Below are 14532 nucleotides of genomic sequence, written 5' to 3'. Positions count from 1 at the left end.
ATTTTAAGATGTATTTCAAATAATATTTAAAACCAAAGAACCAAAAACTAAAACGGGGAGGAGAGTAGAAAGTCCAACACTGGAATCAGGATTAAGTGAATTAAAAAAAAAATCAGCGCAGATGTATGTACATGGCACATCCCTCAAACACACACACGCACACAAAACTGCCTCTCCCATAACAGACGCTGATGAGCCTGGGCTTCAGCCTTTGGCAGTGGCAGGGGGTGGGGCAGTGTCCTTTGACTCATTTCTCAGGATCAAGTTTATCTTTAATAACATGTGGCCGTAAAGTCCTGCCCAACATCCCCAACGGCACTTGCCCAAGTATGTGAACAGAATCCAGCCTACGGCATGCAGAGATATGCCGCTGCTTGGAAAATTCAGTTTTAATCTTACAGAATAAAAAGAAGAAAGGATGACAGTCGTGCAGGTGCACGCAGTCTCAGCCAAAAGTACCAGTTCTTACTCCAGAGCCGCCAGCCGCAAGGTTACGAGGACCAGCAGTTGTGTCTGTCTCAACCCTGGGCGCGCAGCCCTCCCACTTCTGTGCTGACAGCCGGTGGCCAGAGCAAGTCCTGGGGGGCTCCCTCCCACCGAGGGGCTCCAGTCCTGGGGAGCAGCGGTGCCCTCTCAGGGCAGAGCCTCGCACCAAAAACACGGCAGGGAGAAAACCAGGTCCCAAGTCCCCCACCTGTCTGGTCCCTGGTCCCATCACCGCTGTTCTGTTTGCAGCTTGGCTCGGGAAGGTGACTATCTGCACACTCCTGGGATGGAGGGAAAGGACGGAGGAGATGGTGCAAAGGTCAGGAGTAAAAGGCTTCAAGAAGACAGCAGTTCTTTGGTTTCTGTCCCACGATCCCTGACGTTCCGGGGGGGGGGTGGATTTGGGAGGATTCTTGTTCCTTCAAAAGTATAGGCACCCCTGCCAGTCCTTCTACCTTCCTGTCGAAAGGCAATCCACCTGGAAAGTTTCTGACACTGACTGCGCCAGAAACAGACAGTTGGGAATGCACTCAGCCCCAGCAGAGCTGGCCGCGGCCTCTCTGGGCTGATCTCCCGGCCAGCAGCCAGCGGCAAGGAAGGGGAGAAGGCAAGCCCCGTGCGTCGCACACGGACAGAACACAAAGTGCTTTGTTTGCTCCAGGTAACGGCTCGGCTCAGCTCTCCTCAGAGGGCTGCACCTCCCCAAGGTTAACCCTGTGCAGACACCCTCAGGAGGGGACAGCAGCGGTGCCCGGACCTGGCCACTGCGGGCAGGCTGCTGTCTTTCCCACCCTCGGGGCCTGCCACCCCACGTCGGCCACTCTGGACCCATCTCCCCCTTCTCTGGAATAAGCCGGGGCATTCAAAGTTGAGGGTGCCCTTTCCCCAGACCACCCCACCCTCACTCCGTGGAGCACACTCCTCGGTGGACAGTTTGCCTTGGCATCACTTGAAGATAAGCTAAGCCAGCAAGCAGCGGGTCCCCCCATCCTAAGCTCTTCCCTAAAAAAGCCCTTGGAACCTGTGCCCCGCACCCAGAGTCCGGCTCCCTGTCCCTGACAACCTCCACATCTTTGAGCCTCAACTCTGCTTCCGCCGAATTCCTGGCGGAATTCACCGTGCTGGCTTGTTTTTGTTTGTTTGGTTTTTGGTTTTTGGTTTTTGGTTTTGGGTTTTGGGTTTTGGGTTTTTTGGGTTTTTTGTTTTGTTTTGCTTGCTTGTTAACTTGTTTTGTTCCACTTTGTTTTGTTGCCTCCCCGGGATGATTTTCCCCCTCTCCCTGAAGAACTGCCCTTTAAGTGGGAGGGGGGTTCTGAGAGGAACCTCGCTCCCGTCGGGGAGGCTGTTAGGAAAGTCTCCAATTTGCAGAGCCCCGCTCCCCGAGGAGACCAGAACAATGAGCTAATAACAATTTTATCTTTCTAATTACCTGCGGATTTGTGTAAATGAGAGAAGCAGGGGGTATGCAGGAAAGAGTGAGAAGGGACTTTCCATCCCCCAAGCCTCTAGAGCTGTTACCTGGAAGGGGTGGAGAAACAGAAAGCCCTACAGTTGCTGAACTTTTTTTCCTCCGGCCAGTTCTGCACCAGTCCTGCATCTACTTAGCGGAACGACTAGCTAAGGAAAGCGTTTTAAAAAAAAAGAAAGAAAGAAATCCTCCTCGAACCTAAGAAAATAAAGCTGCGCCTTAGCATTTTCTTGGCCCTTCTGAGCTTTCCAGATTTGGGGTTTGGGTGTTTCTCCCCCGGGGCATCCCATCTGAAGGGCTGAAAACTCCGATGGGGACTGGGTTCCCTCCCAGAGGAGAGAAGAGCTCGCTCTCCTCGGACTCGGAGCTAAGGCTTTGTTTCAGGTACCGACAGAGCGAGACTGGACCCCGGGACAGCGGCTCCAGGACCGGGACCGGGTGCGCGCACCGCCCCGGACCGGCTGGAAGCTCCTGGGGCCGCTCCGCGCGGCTGAGAGCAACCTCTCCGGAGCAAGTCCCCGCTCCGGGGCGCGGCGCGGCGCGGCCAGCCCCGGGGGTGCCCCCGCCTCACCTTGGGGCTTGGAGGCCTCGGTGGCGTTGGGCGGGGTCATGGCGATGCAGACGTCGCCCTCGGGGAACTTGTCACACTTGAGCATCTCGGGCCAGTAGAAGCCGAAGAACTGCATGACCGGCTCGCACGAGTCGCGCACGGCCTCGCAGAGCCAGCGGCACGGGTAGATGGGCCGGTCCAGGCAGACGGGCGCGAAGAGCGAGCAGAGGAAGACCTGGGTGCCGATGTGGCAGTTCTTGTTGAGCAGGGGCACCCAGCTGCTGGCCTGCTGCTTCACCTCGGCCATGGTCTCGTGCTCCAGCAGGTTGGGCAGCACCATCTTCTTGTAGCCCACGTTGTGGCACAGCCGCAGGTCCACCGGGATGTCCACGCACTGCGGCGGCTTGGTGTAGAAGCGCCCGCTCTGGTACGCGCCGATGTCCGACTGGAAGCTCACGTAGTCGTACTCGCTGGCCGAGCCCGCGGCCAGGAGCCCGGCGGCCAGCGCCAGCAGCACGCCCGCCGCGGCCCAGCGCCCGCCGCCCATGCTCGGCGCCCCGGCCCCCGCGACGTGGGGCGTCCTCGGCCGCCTCCCCGCGCGCGTCCCGCCGCGAACTTCCAGGAATCCCCCTCCACCCCCCCGGGGGGACGGGACAAAAGGCGCCGTCCGCACCCGCGCCCGGCTCGGCGGCCGCGCGCTCCTGCCCGGCGCTGGCGGGGGCGGCCCTGGGGAAGCTCGCGCGGGGAGGCGAGCGCGCGGCCCGAGTGCGGCCCGGCTCCCGAGGCGGCGGGACCCGAGTGCCCGGCGCTCCCGCGGCCGAGCCCTCCGAGCCCGCGCCAGCCAATCAGCGGCCGCCGCCGCGAGCGCACTCGGCCCGCCCGTCAGTCACCCGCGCCGCCAGCCAATCGCCGGGCGGGCAGGAGGGGTCGGCTCCCCTAGAACTCAGCGCAGGTCAACACCCCTTAAAAAACAAAACCCAAAAAATAAATAAAGCAAGGAAGAAGGGTGCGGGGAGAGAAGAAGAGAGGTGGGGGAGGAAAGAAGAGAGGGGACGGATAGAAGTGTGCAGTGGATAAAGACGATGTTCAACGCTGCGATTAACTTGACTCGGATGGCAGGAAAGTAAGGAACCTTAACAGTCCTTGCCTGTCCAGGAGATAATGAAGAGTTGTGTTTTTTTTTAAAAACACTTTTCCCTAACTTTACGCCGCAGCCCAGCAGCCCACCTCCTCGGTTTTGTTTTCTGTGGCTACGGTACGAAGATGGGCCCGTTTCAGACAAACCCAGGCTCAGAAAGGCTGCAGCGAGGGAGGTCCGCTTTTAAATCCCCAGCCCGTTGGGCTGGGGTCCCGCAAAGACCAGGGGAAGGTGGAGTCCGGCTGTTTGTTGCCTTAAAAATGCACGCCTTTCCAGGTGGGGCAACCGGATGATGGCCCTCCGACAGACAGCCGGGAGGCAAGTGTGGCGGGAAAGAGTGTTCACAAAGGTGTTAGCTTTGGGGTGGGGGGTGGGGGGGCAGTTTTTAAAAAGAAGGAAAGAAAAGAGAAAAAAAAAAAAAAACACCTCTACTCAAGGCCCAGCCCGACAGCACGTCTGCGTGTGCACGCATATGCACGTTGACATGTTTGTGGTATTGAAAGCCAAAACATTAAAAACACATGTGCACTTATCAGAGTGGCTTGTGTAAATATCAAGTCCATTACTCAGGCACACATGCTACATTCAGAGCTGGCCGACAAACCTCAAGTCAGCAACCAAGGCTCCTCGTTAAGGCTAGAGGAGACTATTAGCAGAAACCCAGCCCCACCTTTTCGTCCAGCCCCCCAGGAACAGAAGTCCTCTTGCCACCCTCCACCTCAGAGTTCCTGGCGATTCTTTGTATGTTTCAAACGGATCCCTGAGAGGGAGGGGCAAGTTCCTGAAAGCTAGACTGACCCCAGGGACAGGAGACAGCCACAAGCTGTTCTTGAGGTTCGCGGGGTCTCCACCCTGCTTGTGTCCTGACACGTGGGGCGGAGAGAGGCCGGGAAGACTGAAAACTGAATCTGCGCAATGTGGCATCACCCCAGGGGGCAAATGGGCCTCAGAGCTCAGAGCTCAAGGCAGACACCGGAGGAGGTGCTGTCTTGCTGGGCCCGCTTGTTTGTAAAACTCTGGGGAAGCTTGCTTTCGACTCTGCAGACCAAATTTCTTGATGGACAGATTCCAAGGAAAACGGCTAGAGTTTTTAAAGAAGTGAGCCTCGTTTCTTAAAGCGCTCGTGCCTCTACAGAGAGGGGGGCTCCACCGGGCACACAGGAGCCATCTGCAGATGGCCCGCTTCTCTGTCATTTCTAAGCTGATGAAAGGGGCCTTAGAGCCAGAGGGGCAGTGTGGAGGGAAAGAAATGCAGAGAGAGCAAGACTTTGGATGGCAAAGGGTTAATCCCTAAACAATTGGTAATGCTCAGCCCTGAGAAGCTGGGGAAGACATTCCTCACAGACACAGAATAGACCGCAGGAGACCAGGCAACTGTATCTCAGTTCAAGGGGCAGTTAGAGAAAAATGCGGTTTGGTATGGGTCCTTTTCTCTCCTCCAGCCAGGCCCTCCATCCCAAGGCAAATGTGTCTGTTTCCTCACTCATTGCCAAGAGTTGCGGTAGCAGGTAACATCCTCTCCCCTCTGGATCCAAGCTTAACCCACCTCTTGCTCGTGTTTGCACAATTTCCCTAAATGCTAGGAGGACTTGGGTCTGCCCACTGTTAAAATTCTGGAAATTAATCCAGTTGACTACATCTCCACCAGATCTGGGGGTCTCGAGTTAGGAGGAAATCTCACAAATCCGTTCATGGGAAGGTCTAGCCTAGGGCTGGTCATTCCCCATTGATTATCATCCCCAAATGGCCTTACTGCTTTAGTGAGAGGCCCCTTGGGGCATGCCAGGGGACATGATTGTCCCAAGGACATAAGGGGAGTGTGGGTGGAAGACCCCAGCATCCTAAACCCAGTGCATTTCTGGCTCCTCCCAAGGCCCCGCTGGAAAGGAAGAGCTCAAGTCTCAGTCTCACTGACCAATTTTAACCCACAGCTGGGATTTGGGAGAATGACTGCCCATCTCTGTTCAGTCCATGTACTGTAGAACAGAGCCAGGCAGACTTTGTATTTTAGGGGTGCATGCAATGGTAAATTTCTTCTTTTGTTCTTTTCCATATGATCAAAACTTTGCCCTTTGAAGCCCACTATCCCTTCCCCTAATGGCAAGAATGTGCATGTAGAGGAGAAAGTTCTCGAACAAAGTTTCTTTAAGCATGTTATAGGCATGACAGAGCTCCCAGAAACCAGGGATCTCCAGGTATCCCGGGAGCTGTGAGCCAGGAGAAACATCTTTCCTCCTTGAATGAATGGGGGCAAAATACAACTTTAAACTTGAGTTTTCCATTTCAAAAAAGTTCTGATTTTCTCACTGTGCCAGATGCCTATACATAAAAATTGGAAGTGTGTTTCCTCTTGCTACATCACCCCAGCTTAAGGAGGCATTCTTCTGTCTCTCCATCACCCAAAGCTGACTGTAGGCCAAGCAGGGTCCCCCGGTGCCTGCCTGGTGGCTCTTCCCACACCCTGAGCTGCTGTCTGCCTTCTTCTAGAAAAACAAGGCGGGGGTGGGGTGAACTTTCTGGTCTGTTTCTCCTATTCCATTTCATTATCAGATCATCAGTGATTTTTATGACCCTCTCTCAGGACACTCCAGCATCCTCTCCATCAGCCAGGAACGGTACAGCAGGGCAGGAGGGTCTCCTTCTGTGGCTGGGTGGGGGTGGGTCTGATGCAACATGGAAAAAAGCATTCTGACCCAGAGTCAGGAAATACAGGGTACCGTCTCAGTTCTGCTCCTTATGGGCTGGGTGACTCCCACTTGCCTCACTGGGCTGAGTTCTCATCTGTAAGTCGGAGCTATTAATGCCAGTCCCGCTGCCTCAGGAAATAAAATATGTGGATTCTCAACATCCTGTGTCAGTGAGGCACACAGTTAGGCTCTTGTAGTCTGAAGCATTTAAAGGGGTGATCTGTACAAGACACCACGAGGCACAGTAATGTTCTGGCTTGGACAGACTTCTCTTACACCCCGCTTCTGTGGAGGTGCTAATACCACGGGCACACTGTGGCTCCCAAGCCCCTCTGACTCAAGTGCTGGCCTGACTTGCTGTCTGGGATTTGGGAATATCCTGGAAGGATCATAAAAATTTGAAGTCAAAGGCATAGTCCAGCCCCTCCTCCTCCCAGGGCAAGCACCCCTCTGCATCTTTTTATTTGTGTTTTTTTTTTTAATTGGGTTAAGAACACTTACCATGAGAGCCACCCTCCTCACAGATTCTTAAGTGGGACAAGACAGGATTGTTGAACTTCTGCCCCTTTCTCGATGGGGGCTGGCTGAGCACCTGCCACCAGCACTGGACCCTTTCACGTCTTTGGGACCCAGCCGCCAGGCTCAGGCAACGTCAGTGGAAAGTTCTTCCTTTCCTGAAGGGAGACTCTACTCCCTGTAATTTCTCCTCCCTGGGCCACCCGAGCATCAGTGCCCACCCTAATCCACCAGCAGTGGACTTGGGGAAGTGCTGTCAGCCATGCCCTGAAACTCAAGGCCACAGTCACACAGTCCCTGTCCCATCGCTCAGATAGACCTGCCCTCTCACTCCCCAGACAAGGCTTTGCCAAATTGGGCTTGGCAATCTGTATTCATTTATGAAACTACTAACATATTTATAAATATATAAATTGTAGCATCGTTATATCACCTTCCAGAAAAGAGAGAAACTAAAAACACATACTTTTAACATAACATTTCAAACGAACGGGCTGTTTCTCTGATTAAAATCCTTGCAGACTTTTAGACTGTCTACAGGAAAAAGTCCAGACTCCAGGAAAACATCAGGACCTTGCCCTCCAACGTGGAACCAACCTGAATGCCCATCGACAGACTGTTGGATAAAGAAGATGTGGTACATATATACAATGGAATGTTATTCGGCCATAAAAAAGAATAAAATAATGCCATTCAGCAACAACATGGATGGACTTGGAGATGATCACACTAAGTGAAGTAAGGCAGACAGAGAAAGACGAATATCATATGATATCATTTATATGTGGCATCTTTTTAAAAAGGATACAATGAACTTATTTACAAAGCAGAAATAGTCTTACAGACATAGAAAACAAACTTATGATTAGCAAAGGGGAAAAGGGTAGGTGGGATAAATTAGAAGTTTGGGATTACCATATATAAAATAGATAATAAACAAAGACCTATTGTATAGCACAGGGAACTATATTCAATATTTTGTAATAATCTATAATGGGGAAGAATCTGAAAAAAATATATATATATGTATGTATATATATGTATAACTGAATCACTTTGCTGTACACCTGAAACATTGTAAATGAACCATACTTCAATTTTAAAAAATGAAAAAAAATCTTGCCCTCCAGTGTCTCTCCAGCCTCACCTCCTGCCCCTACCTCTTCTCACCCTCCAATTTCCCAACTCAACAGCCCGCTTCTTGCTTCCCATCCTTTGCACGTGCTGTTTGCACATGCTTTTTTCTCCGTAACACCCTCCGTCACCTTTGAACAAACTCCAAGTCCCGGAGTTCCCAGATTAGCAAATGGAAATAGAGGGTGCCCGGTAAAATTTGAATTTCAGATGAGCAAGAAATTTTTTTTTAGTACAAGTATGTGCCAAATATCGCAAAGGAGATACCTATACTGTACATTGTTCCTCGTTTATCTGAAATTTAAGTCGAAATGGGTGTCCTGTATTCTACCTGGCAAACCCATCCTGCAAGCATGGCCTCCTCCCAGCAGCCTTGCCTGACCCCCTCTTGGCCCATCATCTCTCTCTTCTACCCCTAGTCAGATTAACCGCTCTCTCTTCCCTGCATCCAGAACGTCCTTCATTACCACACTTGTGCTGATGTTTTGTAACTGCTGCTTTGGAGTGCCTACTGCATGACTAGGAGCTCTTGGAGGGCCAACGTCGTGTCTTATTTTGTCTCAGTTATCTCTGCAACCCCACGACCAAGCATGGGGCCAGGCATCCAGAAAGTGCTCATTAAGACCCTCCACCCAACTAAATGCATAAATATGTAGTAAAAGGAGGCAGATCTGTGAAAAACCCAGGTGAAAAGTGGTACAATGCTTGAGCATTGATTTTGCGTTGCATTTCCTGAGAACCAGGGCAAGAAGTACGCATGAATAACTCACATAGTTCTCTTTGTAGGAAAGGATCATCTTTCCTAGATCTGAATCCTAAGGGAACTGAGGGTCAGCTACTTATATACAACAATGGCAAACGGGGCGTGGGACTTCTGTTAAGATGTATTATCATCTTACCGTTTGGGAAGTCCGACTTCTCTCTGGGCTACAATCAAGATGTTGGCAAGACTGTGTTCCTTCCAGAGGCTCTAGGATTTTTTTCTGCTTTTTCCAGCTTCTGGAGGCACCCACATTCCTTGGCTCGTGGCCCCCTCCTCCATCTTCAGAGCCAGTCATGGCAGGTTGAGCCTTTCTCTCCGCATCCCTCTGATTCTCAGAGCCTACCTCGTGGACAGATACCGGTCCAGATCACCTCTCCCCCAGGGCCTGCACCAAGTAGGCCGCTCAGCAACGGATGGGCGGCGGGTGAGCTGGTGAAGATACTGGCAGATTCCTGGAAAATAGAACCTCCTGTAAATCCTGTGTGGACACTGACCCCCAGATGCTAACGCAACCTTGTTTAAAACGGTCTGGTACCCAGAAGGTGGGGGTTCCTGGGAGCCTCTGACAGCACCGGGGAGGGAACGAGGGGCTAGAGAAGCTAGAAGGGGCTCTGCAGAGTGAGACCTCGTGCCAGGGCCGGCTTCAGAGCTCCAGGCTTCGCTGGGACACCAAAGAGTAGGGAAAATGGGCCTTTAGGAAGCCCTCCCCTCTGGCGATCTGGGCGGTAAAAGTGAAGTGGCACATACTTTCGGTGACAGGAGGTCCATAAATCTGCGGGGATGCCTACAGGGAGGGGCGGGGCGGGGGTGCAGCCAGAGGGGACACGTTCCCTAAGGAGCTGTGTGCTTATTTACCTAACCCTCCCAGGGATGCAGGCGAGCCAGATGGCCCCACCGCCTCCTCATGGGTTTGATATAAATGAGGAGCTGGGGAAGGATGGGAGCATGCCCGGCAGGTCTGGTGACCACACCTGTGCTGGGAAGGCGGCCACCTCCATGGTCTCCATCCACAGTGGGGAGACCCCCCTACCTCAGAGTCCCTCTGCCTGAATAACGCATCCTGTCTGAGAGGCCCTGCCCATCTGGGTTCAGGCACACTGTCCTCTCCTCCCCAGTCATGAGCTGCCTCCCTGCGGTCTTCCGCAGTTTGCACTCTACCCCGTGGTATCGCATTTGGGCCTTACAAAAAGCCTCTGAGCTGGCAGAGAAGTTCATTATTCCCATTTTACAGAAGACCCGGAAGCTCTGAGTGGTGGGACCCTCACCAGCAGTCTTGCCACCACTGTGCTCCGCTGCAGGACAGACTTGGGTCAGGAACACCCAGCTTTGGATTCTAATCCTTTTGACTCTGCATTGGGATTAATTGACAGAAACCCAGAGAGCCTTTGGCAGTTATCAACATCATCACAAGTCCATTGATCAGACCCTTCCAAGAGGCCAGCTAGCAGGAAAAGATGGTTTTCAAAGAGGGAGGGATGGAGAGATAGGTCTGGACATGGGCAAGTGCCTGAGGTGTCTTCCTGTAGGTCCTGGGACCAAAGAAGAGTAGGATGGAGTAGCGAGGGCCTGCAGGGGGTCTGAAGTGAGGGGGCTTTGAGATTGCAGCAAGGAAGGGTGACCTGGCCTTTCCTGGGTTGCCAGGGAGAACACAGTGCTCTGTGCAGGCAGCTGCCCCCAAACCATGTGTCATCGACCTGCCATCGTGTGGATGCCCAGAGGAAGGGCTCCAGTGGAGAAAAGACTGAGCCATGCAGAGGGGAGGGCTCCCTGCACTGGTCCAGGGTGTAAGGCAGGAGGTCTATGGTCCTCTCTGGGGCCTGAACATTTTGAGAGCGCCCTGGTCTTCCCAGGGGTGATATTAAGAATACTTAAAACCCAGTATGGCACAACCAATCAGATTGTATGCCAGACAAAAACCACCTGTGCAGCCCTACAGGTGTGCCGGTGGCATCCCAGCATTGGAGTAGTTCCAACAGAGGTGGGAGAGGATGTGCTGTTCCCAGAATGCACCAAGCTGCCTCCCGCCTCCTCTTGATCTCATGCTGTCCCCGCAGACTGGCTGTCCTCCCAGCCCATACCCAAGACTCAGCTCCCCTGCCTTCTCTTAACTGGCCACTCCCCAGGGTCTCCCTGCTAGAAGTGGCCAGGACAGTCCCCTGTTTGCCCGTGGACACCACAGCTATATCAGCACCCCTCCTCAAATACTCTTTGCTTGTTTACATGTCTGGGGCTTCTCTAGAAGCTTTGTGAGGACAGACGCTATATCCTTTTTGTCCTTGTGTCTTCAATGCTTAGCCTGCCGGGTTAATCAACATGGGATCACTGAATGAGACAAGTCCCAAGACCCAGCCCCGAGCAGTGAGAAGTAAGTGCAGGTTAAGTGGGGCAACCTGGAAAGCATTTTGAAACAGATAGCCTTAGAAGGCATGTGCCTTGGCCCTCTCCTGCTTCTGCCTGCCTGGAATTCAGATGTGTTACCAGGAGACTCAGCAGCTATCTTGCAACCATGAGACCGCAAACATGCAGATAAATGACCACACACTAGAGTGGAGGGACAGAAAGATGGAAAGAGGCTGAGGCAGAAGCAATGACCTGAGCAGCTGACCCTGGAATTCTTGTCGGGCGGGACCTGCAGTCTCTCTGCCTCACATGTGGAAATCCACTTGGGTTGAAATCCAGCTGGAAACAAACCTAAGTGACACAGGTCTCTAGTTTAGAGACTCTCACAGCAGACAGGAAACCCAAAGGCTGAAAGTTTTAATTTTTACTGTTCCCTAAGACTTTACTATTCAAAGTGTGGTCCCCAGACCATCAACATCAGTATCTTCTGGGATCTTGTCAGAAATGCAGAATCTCAGGCCCCACCCTGAGATTCAGAATATTCAGTCAGAATCTGCATTGTAAAAAGATTTGTAGGTGAATCTCCTGCATAGTTCAGGCTGAGAGGCACCATCCTGAGAAATTCTTTCACATGCTTGGAAATTTGTGTGTCTTTCTCCTTTTTGGTCCCTCTGGCTACAAAACACCCTATTTCTAGGTGTCAGTGGATTTGTCATACATGGGCACCCACATTGCTCTGTATCCCTCGCTTTAGCAATCCACTGGGAGAATCTTACAGATCCCTACTTTTCAGATGGGGACGCTAAATCACTGAGAGGTTCATATGCCATCCCAGGTACAGAGCATTCAGATGCTTTTTTGACCATGAAATCAAGTTCACAGGCTGAGAGGGTGGACAGGCAGCTCTCTTTTCTTAAGGATACGGCGCTTCAGGGGTGCTAGCAAGCCAAGAGCAGGGAACACAGAAGGGCTGCCCCGTGGCCCCTCCGAGACTGACTGCAGCAGCCAGGGGCAAACAGACCATGCTTGCTTACCCACATGCTGCAATGTAAACAGCTGTGTATCTGGAGGCTTCTGGAATCTTCCAGCAGTTCTTGGTTTTATCATATTTAATATGTCACTAGACAAGCATTGCCTTTTATGGGTCCTTCTAACGTTTACAGTGTTACAAGAAAGCCATAATCCTTAAACACAGGAAAGAATCATTTGTCCATCCAACCCTTTTGTTCTTTATTTTTAACTGCAGTCTATTAACCAAATTGCTTAATACACAGTATAAGCACCATTAATATCAACTTCCCCAGTAATGCCTCTCAGCCTTGGAGTGCTTTCCAAGGTCTGCCTGAACTCCTCTGGCGTGAAAAGCTTTCCAGCCATTTCAGTCCCTCAGTATGTAACTGCCCACTCAAGGACCTACTGTATAGCACAAGGAACTATATTGAATTTCTAATAACAATATTTAATGGAAAATAATCTAAATATATATGTATGTGTATATATAACTGAATTGCTTTTCTGTACACCTGAAACTAACATTGTAAATCAATTACACTTCAATACAGTATCTTGAAGAAGGAAAAAAAAGTAGCCAAGATAACACATAAATTGGTTTTGAGAGTAAAGGAGTTCTGTTGAATAAATGAAATTAAAATGTTAAAAAAAATGTATATATAACTGACCACTTCCAGAATTGCTACAAAATAAGCCTTACTACCATCACTTGTGGGTTTTTTTTCATTTGCCATTATCATTGGGGCTTTGACAGGAGAATAAAATATTCTTTCTGGAGGATGAAATGCTCTGCTTTATGCATGATTTTAATCCCCACATCCCCAGATTTGGGGTTTTGTTTCCACCTGCACTGCAAGGAAACTGCCTTCTCGTAATCAGTGAGGATTTCAGATCGGGGCTTCATTCCGTTCTCACTCTTCTCCTGACATAAGCCAGGTCCTGTGGGGAAGAGAGGACATCTAAGATGTATTTGCAGTCCCCTAGAGGCTGTAGAGAAGGAAAAGAAAAACACACATCAGAGATGACCGAGGGGACAGTGTGGAGGCGGGAAGAGCGTGGGTGACAAGCTGTCAGTCAGTAGGGACAACGTGCTTCAGTTGGAGATGCATCTATCCACCCACTGTCCAGCAACTCAGGGAAACCAACAAACATGCTAGGAACTTGACCCCAGCATAAGCCCCCTAGGACCCTCCCTGACCCCCACTGTGGCGTTGGGCACACAGAGACCCCATTTCCTCAGGTCCCACATTCTGGCAGGTTGGGAGACAACTAGCTCTCTCTCCCCATCATTTTGTCCACCCTCTCCCCACCCCACCTGAACTATCCTGAGCAAGTAGGCTCTCAGCCTTCTGACACTGCTCCCAAAGTTTGGGTAGTTGTTGTCATCAGAGTAAGTACATTGGTAGCAGATTAGAGGGGGTGGCAGGGAGGAAGGGCCAGGCAGTGCTAAAGTCCAAAGGAAATCGAACTTCCAAACCTTTGTCTTGTTAGGAAAGACATCTCAACCAGTGGGCCACAACACCCTGCCTTCCCTCCTTCCCCCCCTGGCTGGGGTCCCCTCCAGCACCCCAAGGTGAGGGGAAGTCCTACATGGAGGCTCAGCCCTACAAAACACAAGGAACCGGAGGGCGTCTCCCAAGACTCACACAAACCCCTTCTTTGGGCTTAAAAGGGTGTCTATGATAAATGCGTAAGCCCCGGCTCTCGGTCTACAAGCCCCTCTCCTCTTATCTTTCACACATCATATTTCTCTCGGTCCAGGCATAACTGACCCCGGCCACAGAGATCTGCGGGCTGCTCAGAACAAATCCTGTGACCTCTCTTGTCCTCGGAGATGGAATGTTCCTGATGGGAAGTGGATTGCAGAGGAGAAGGGGCTGCTTGCCCCTTCTGAATGTGCCCTGCGGGGGAGGGGGGAGCGGGGGGGCGGGACGGGAACACCGGGGTGATGTGCCTGGTGCCACTCCCATTCCTGGCTCTCTTACTGGGCTCCTGGCCACTCTCAAGATCCTTCCTTCCCTCCCTCAAGGGGTTCCAGACAGGGTGCCTCCCCACGCTGATTTCCAGGGGCTCTCCCTGGGGGGTGAGGCACCCATCACCCCCCAAAGGCTGGCTGAGCAGCTCCCCTCTGGGGCCAGCGATCCAGCGCTGGGGGAGGGAGCGTCTGCGGAATGCAGCCCCCTCCCCAGGCTCAGAGGCCAGCCCGAGGGGCACAATAGAATGCATTAGTCCCAGAGCCCTTTTGGCTCTGCCTCTTTAAGAACAATGGCGGCAACTGAGCTGATTTTTGCCAAATGACTGGCTTCAGTCCATTCGGAGCAGAAACCAGACAAAGTCCATATTCAGGGCTGCAGAGGGGTAGGCCCATGGGCACTGAGGCATCAGCACAGGCTACTTCCTGGGACCTGCACTCAAAGCATCCTGACGCCCGGGAAAGAG

The 14532-nt window shown here is 52.1% G+C and overlaps 1 protein-coding gene across 1 annotated transcript in view; it reads right to left on the bottom strand.

Annotated features, from left to right (window-relative positions):
• SFRP1 (secreted frizzled related protein 1) overlaps window positions 1–3303 on the bottom strand; it is a 35527-nt gene extending 32224 nt beyond the window's left edge. The window contains exon 1 of the mRNA XM_032468788.1: window positions 2526–3303. Coding sequence (XP_032324679.1) covers window positions 2526–3051 — 526 coding nt within the window. The 5' untranslated portion in view covers window positions 3052–3303. The remainder of the gene's footprint in view (window positions 1–2525) is intronic.
• Between the last annotated feature and the right edge of the window lie 11229 nt (window positions 3304–14532).

Source organism: Camelus ferus, chromosome 26 (assembly GCF_009834535.1).
Source record: "Camelus ferus isolate YT-003-E chromosome 26, BCGSAC_Cfer_1.0, whole genome shotgun sequence".
NCBI classification, from domain to species: Eukaryota; Metazoa; Chordata; class Mammalia; order Artiodactyla; family Camelidae; genus Camelus; species Camelus ferus.
This window is presented reverse-complemented; position numbering and strand designations above follow the sequence as displayed.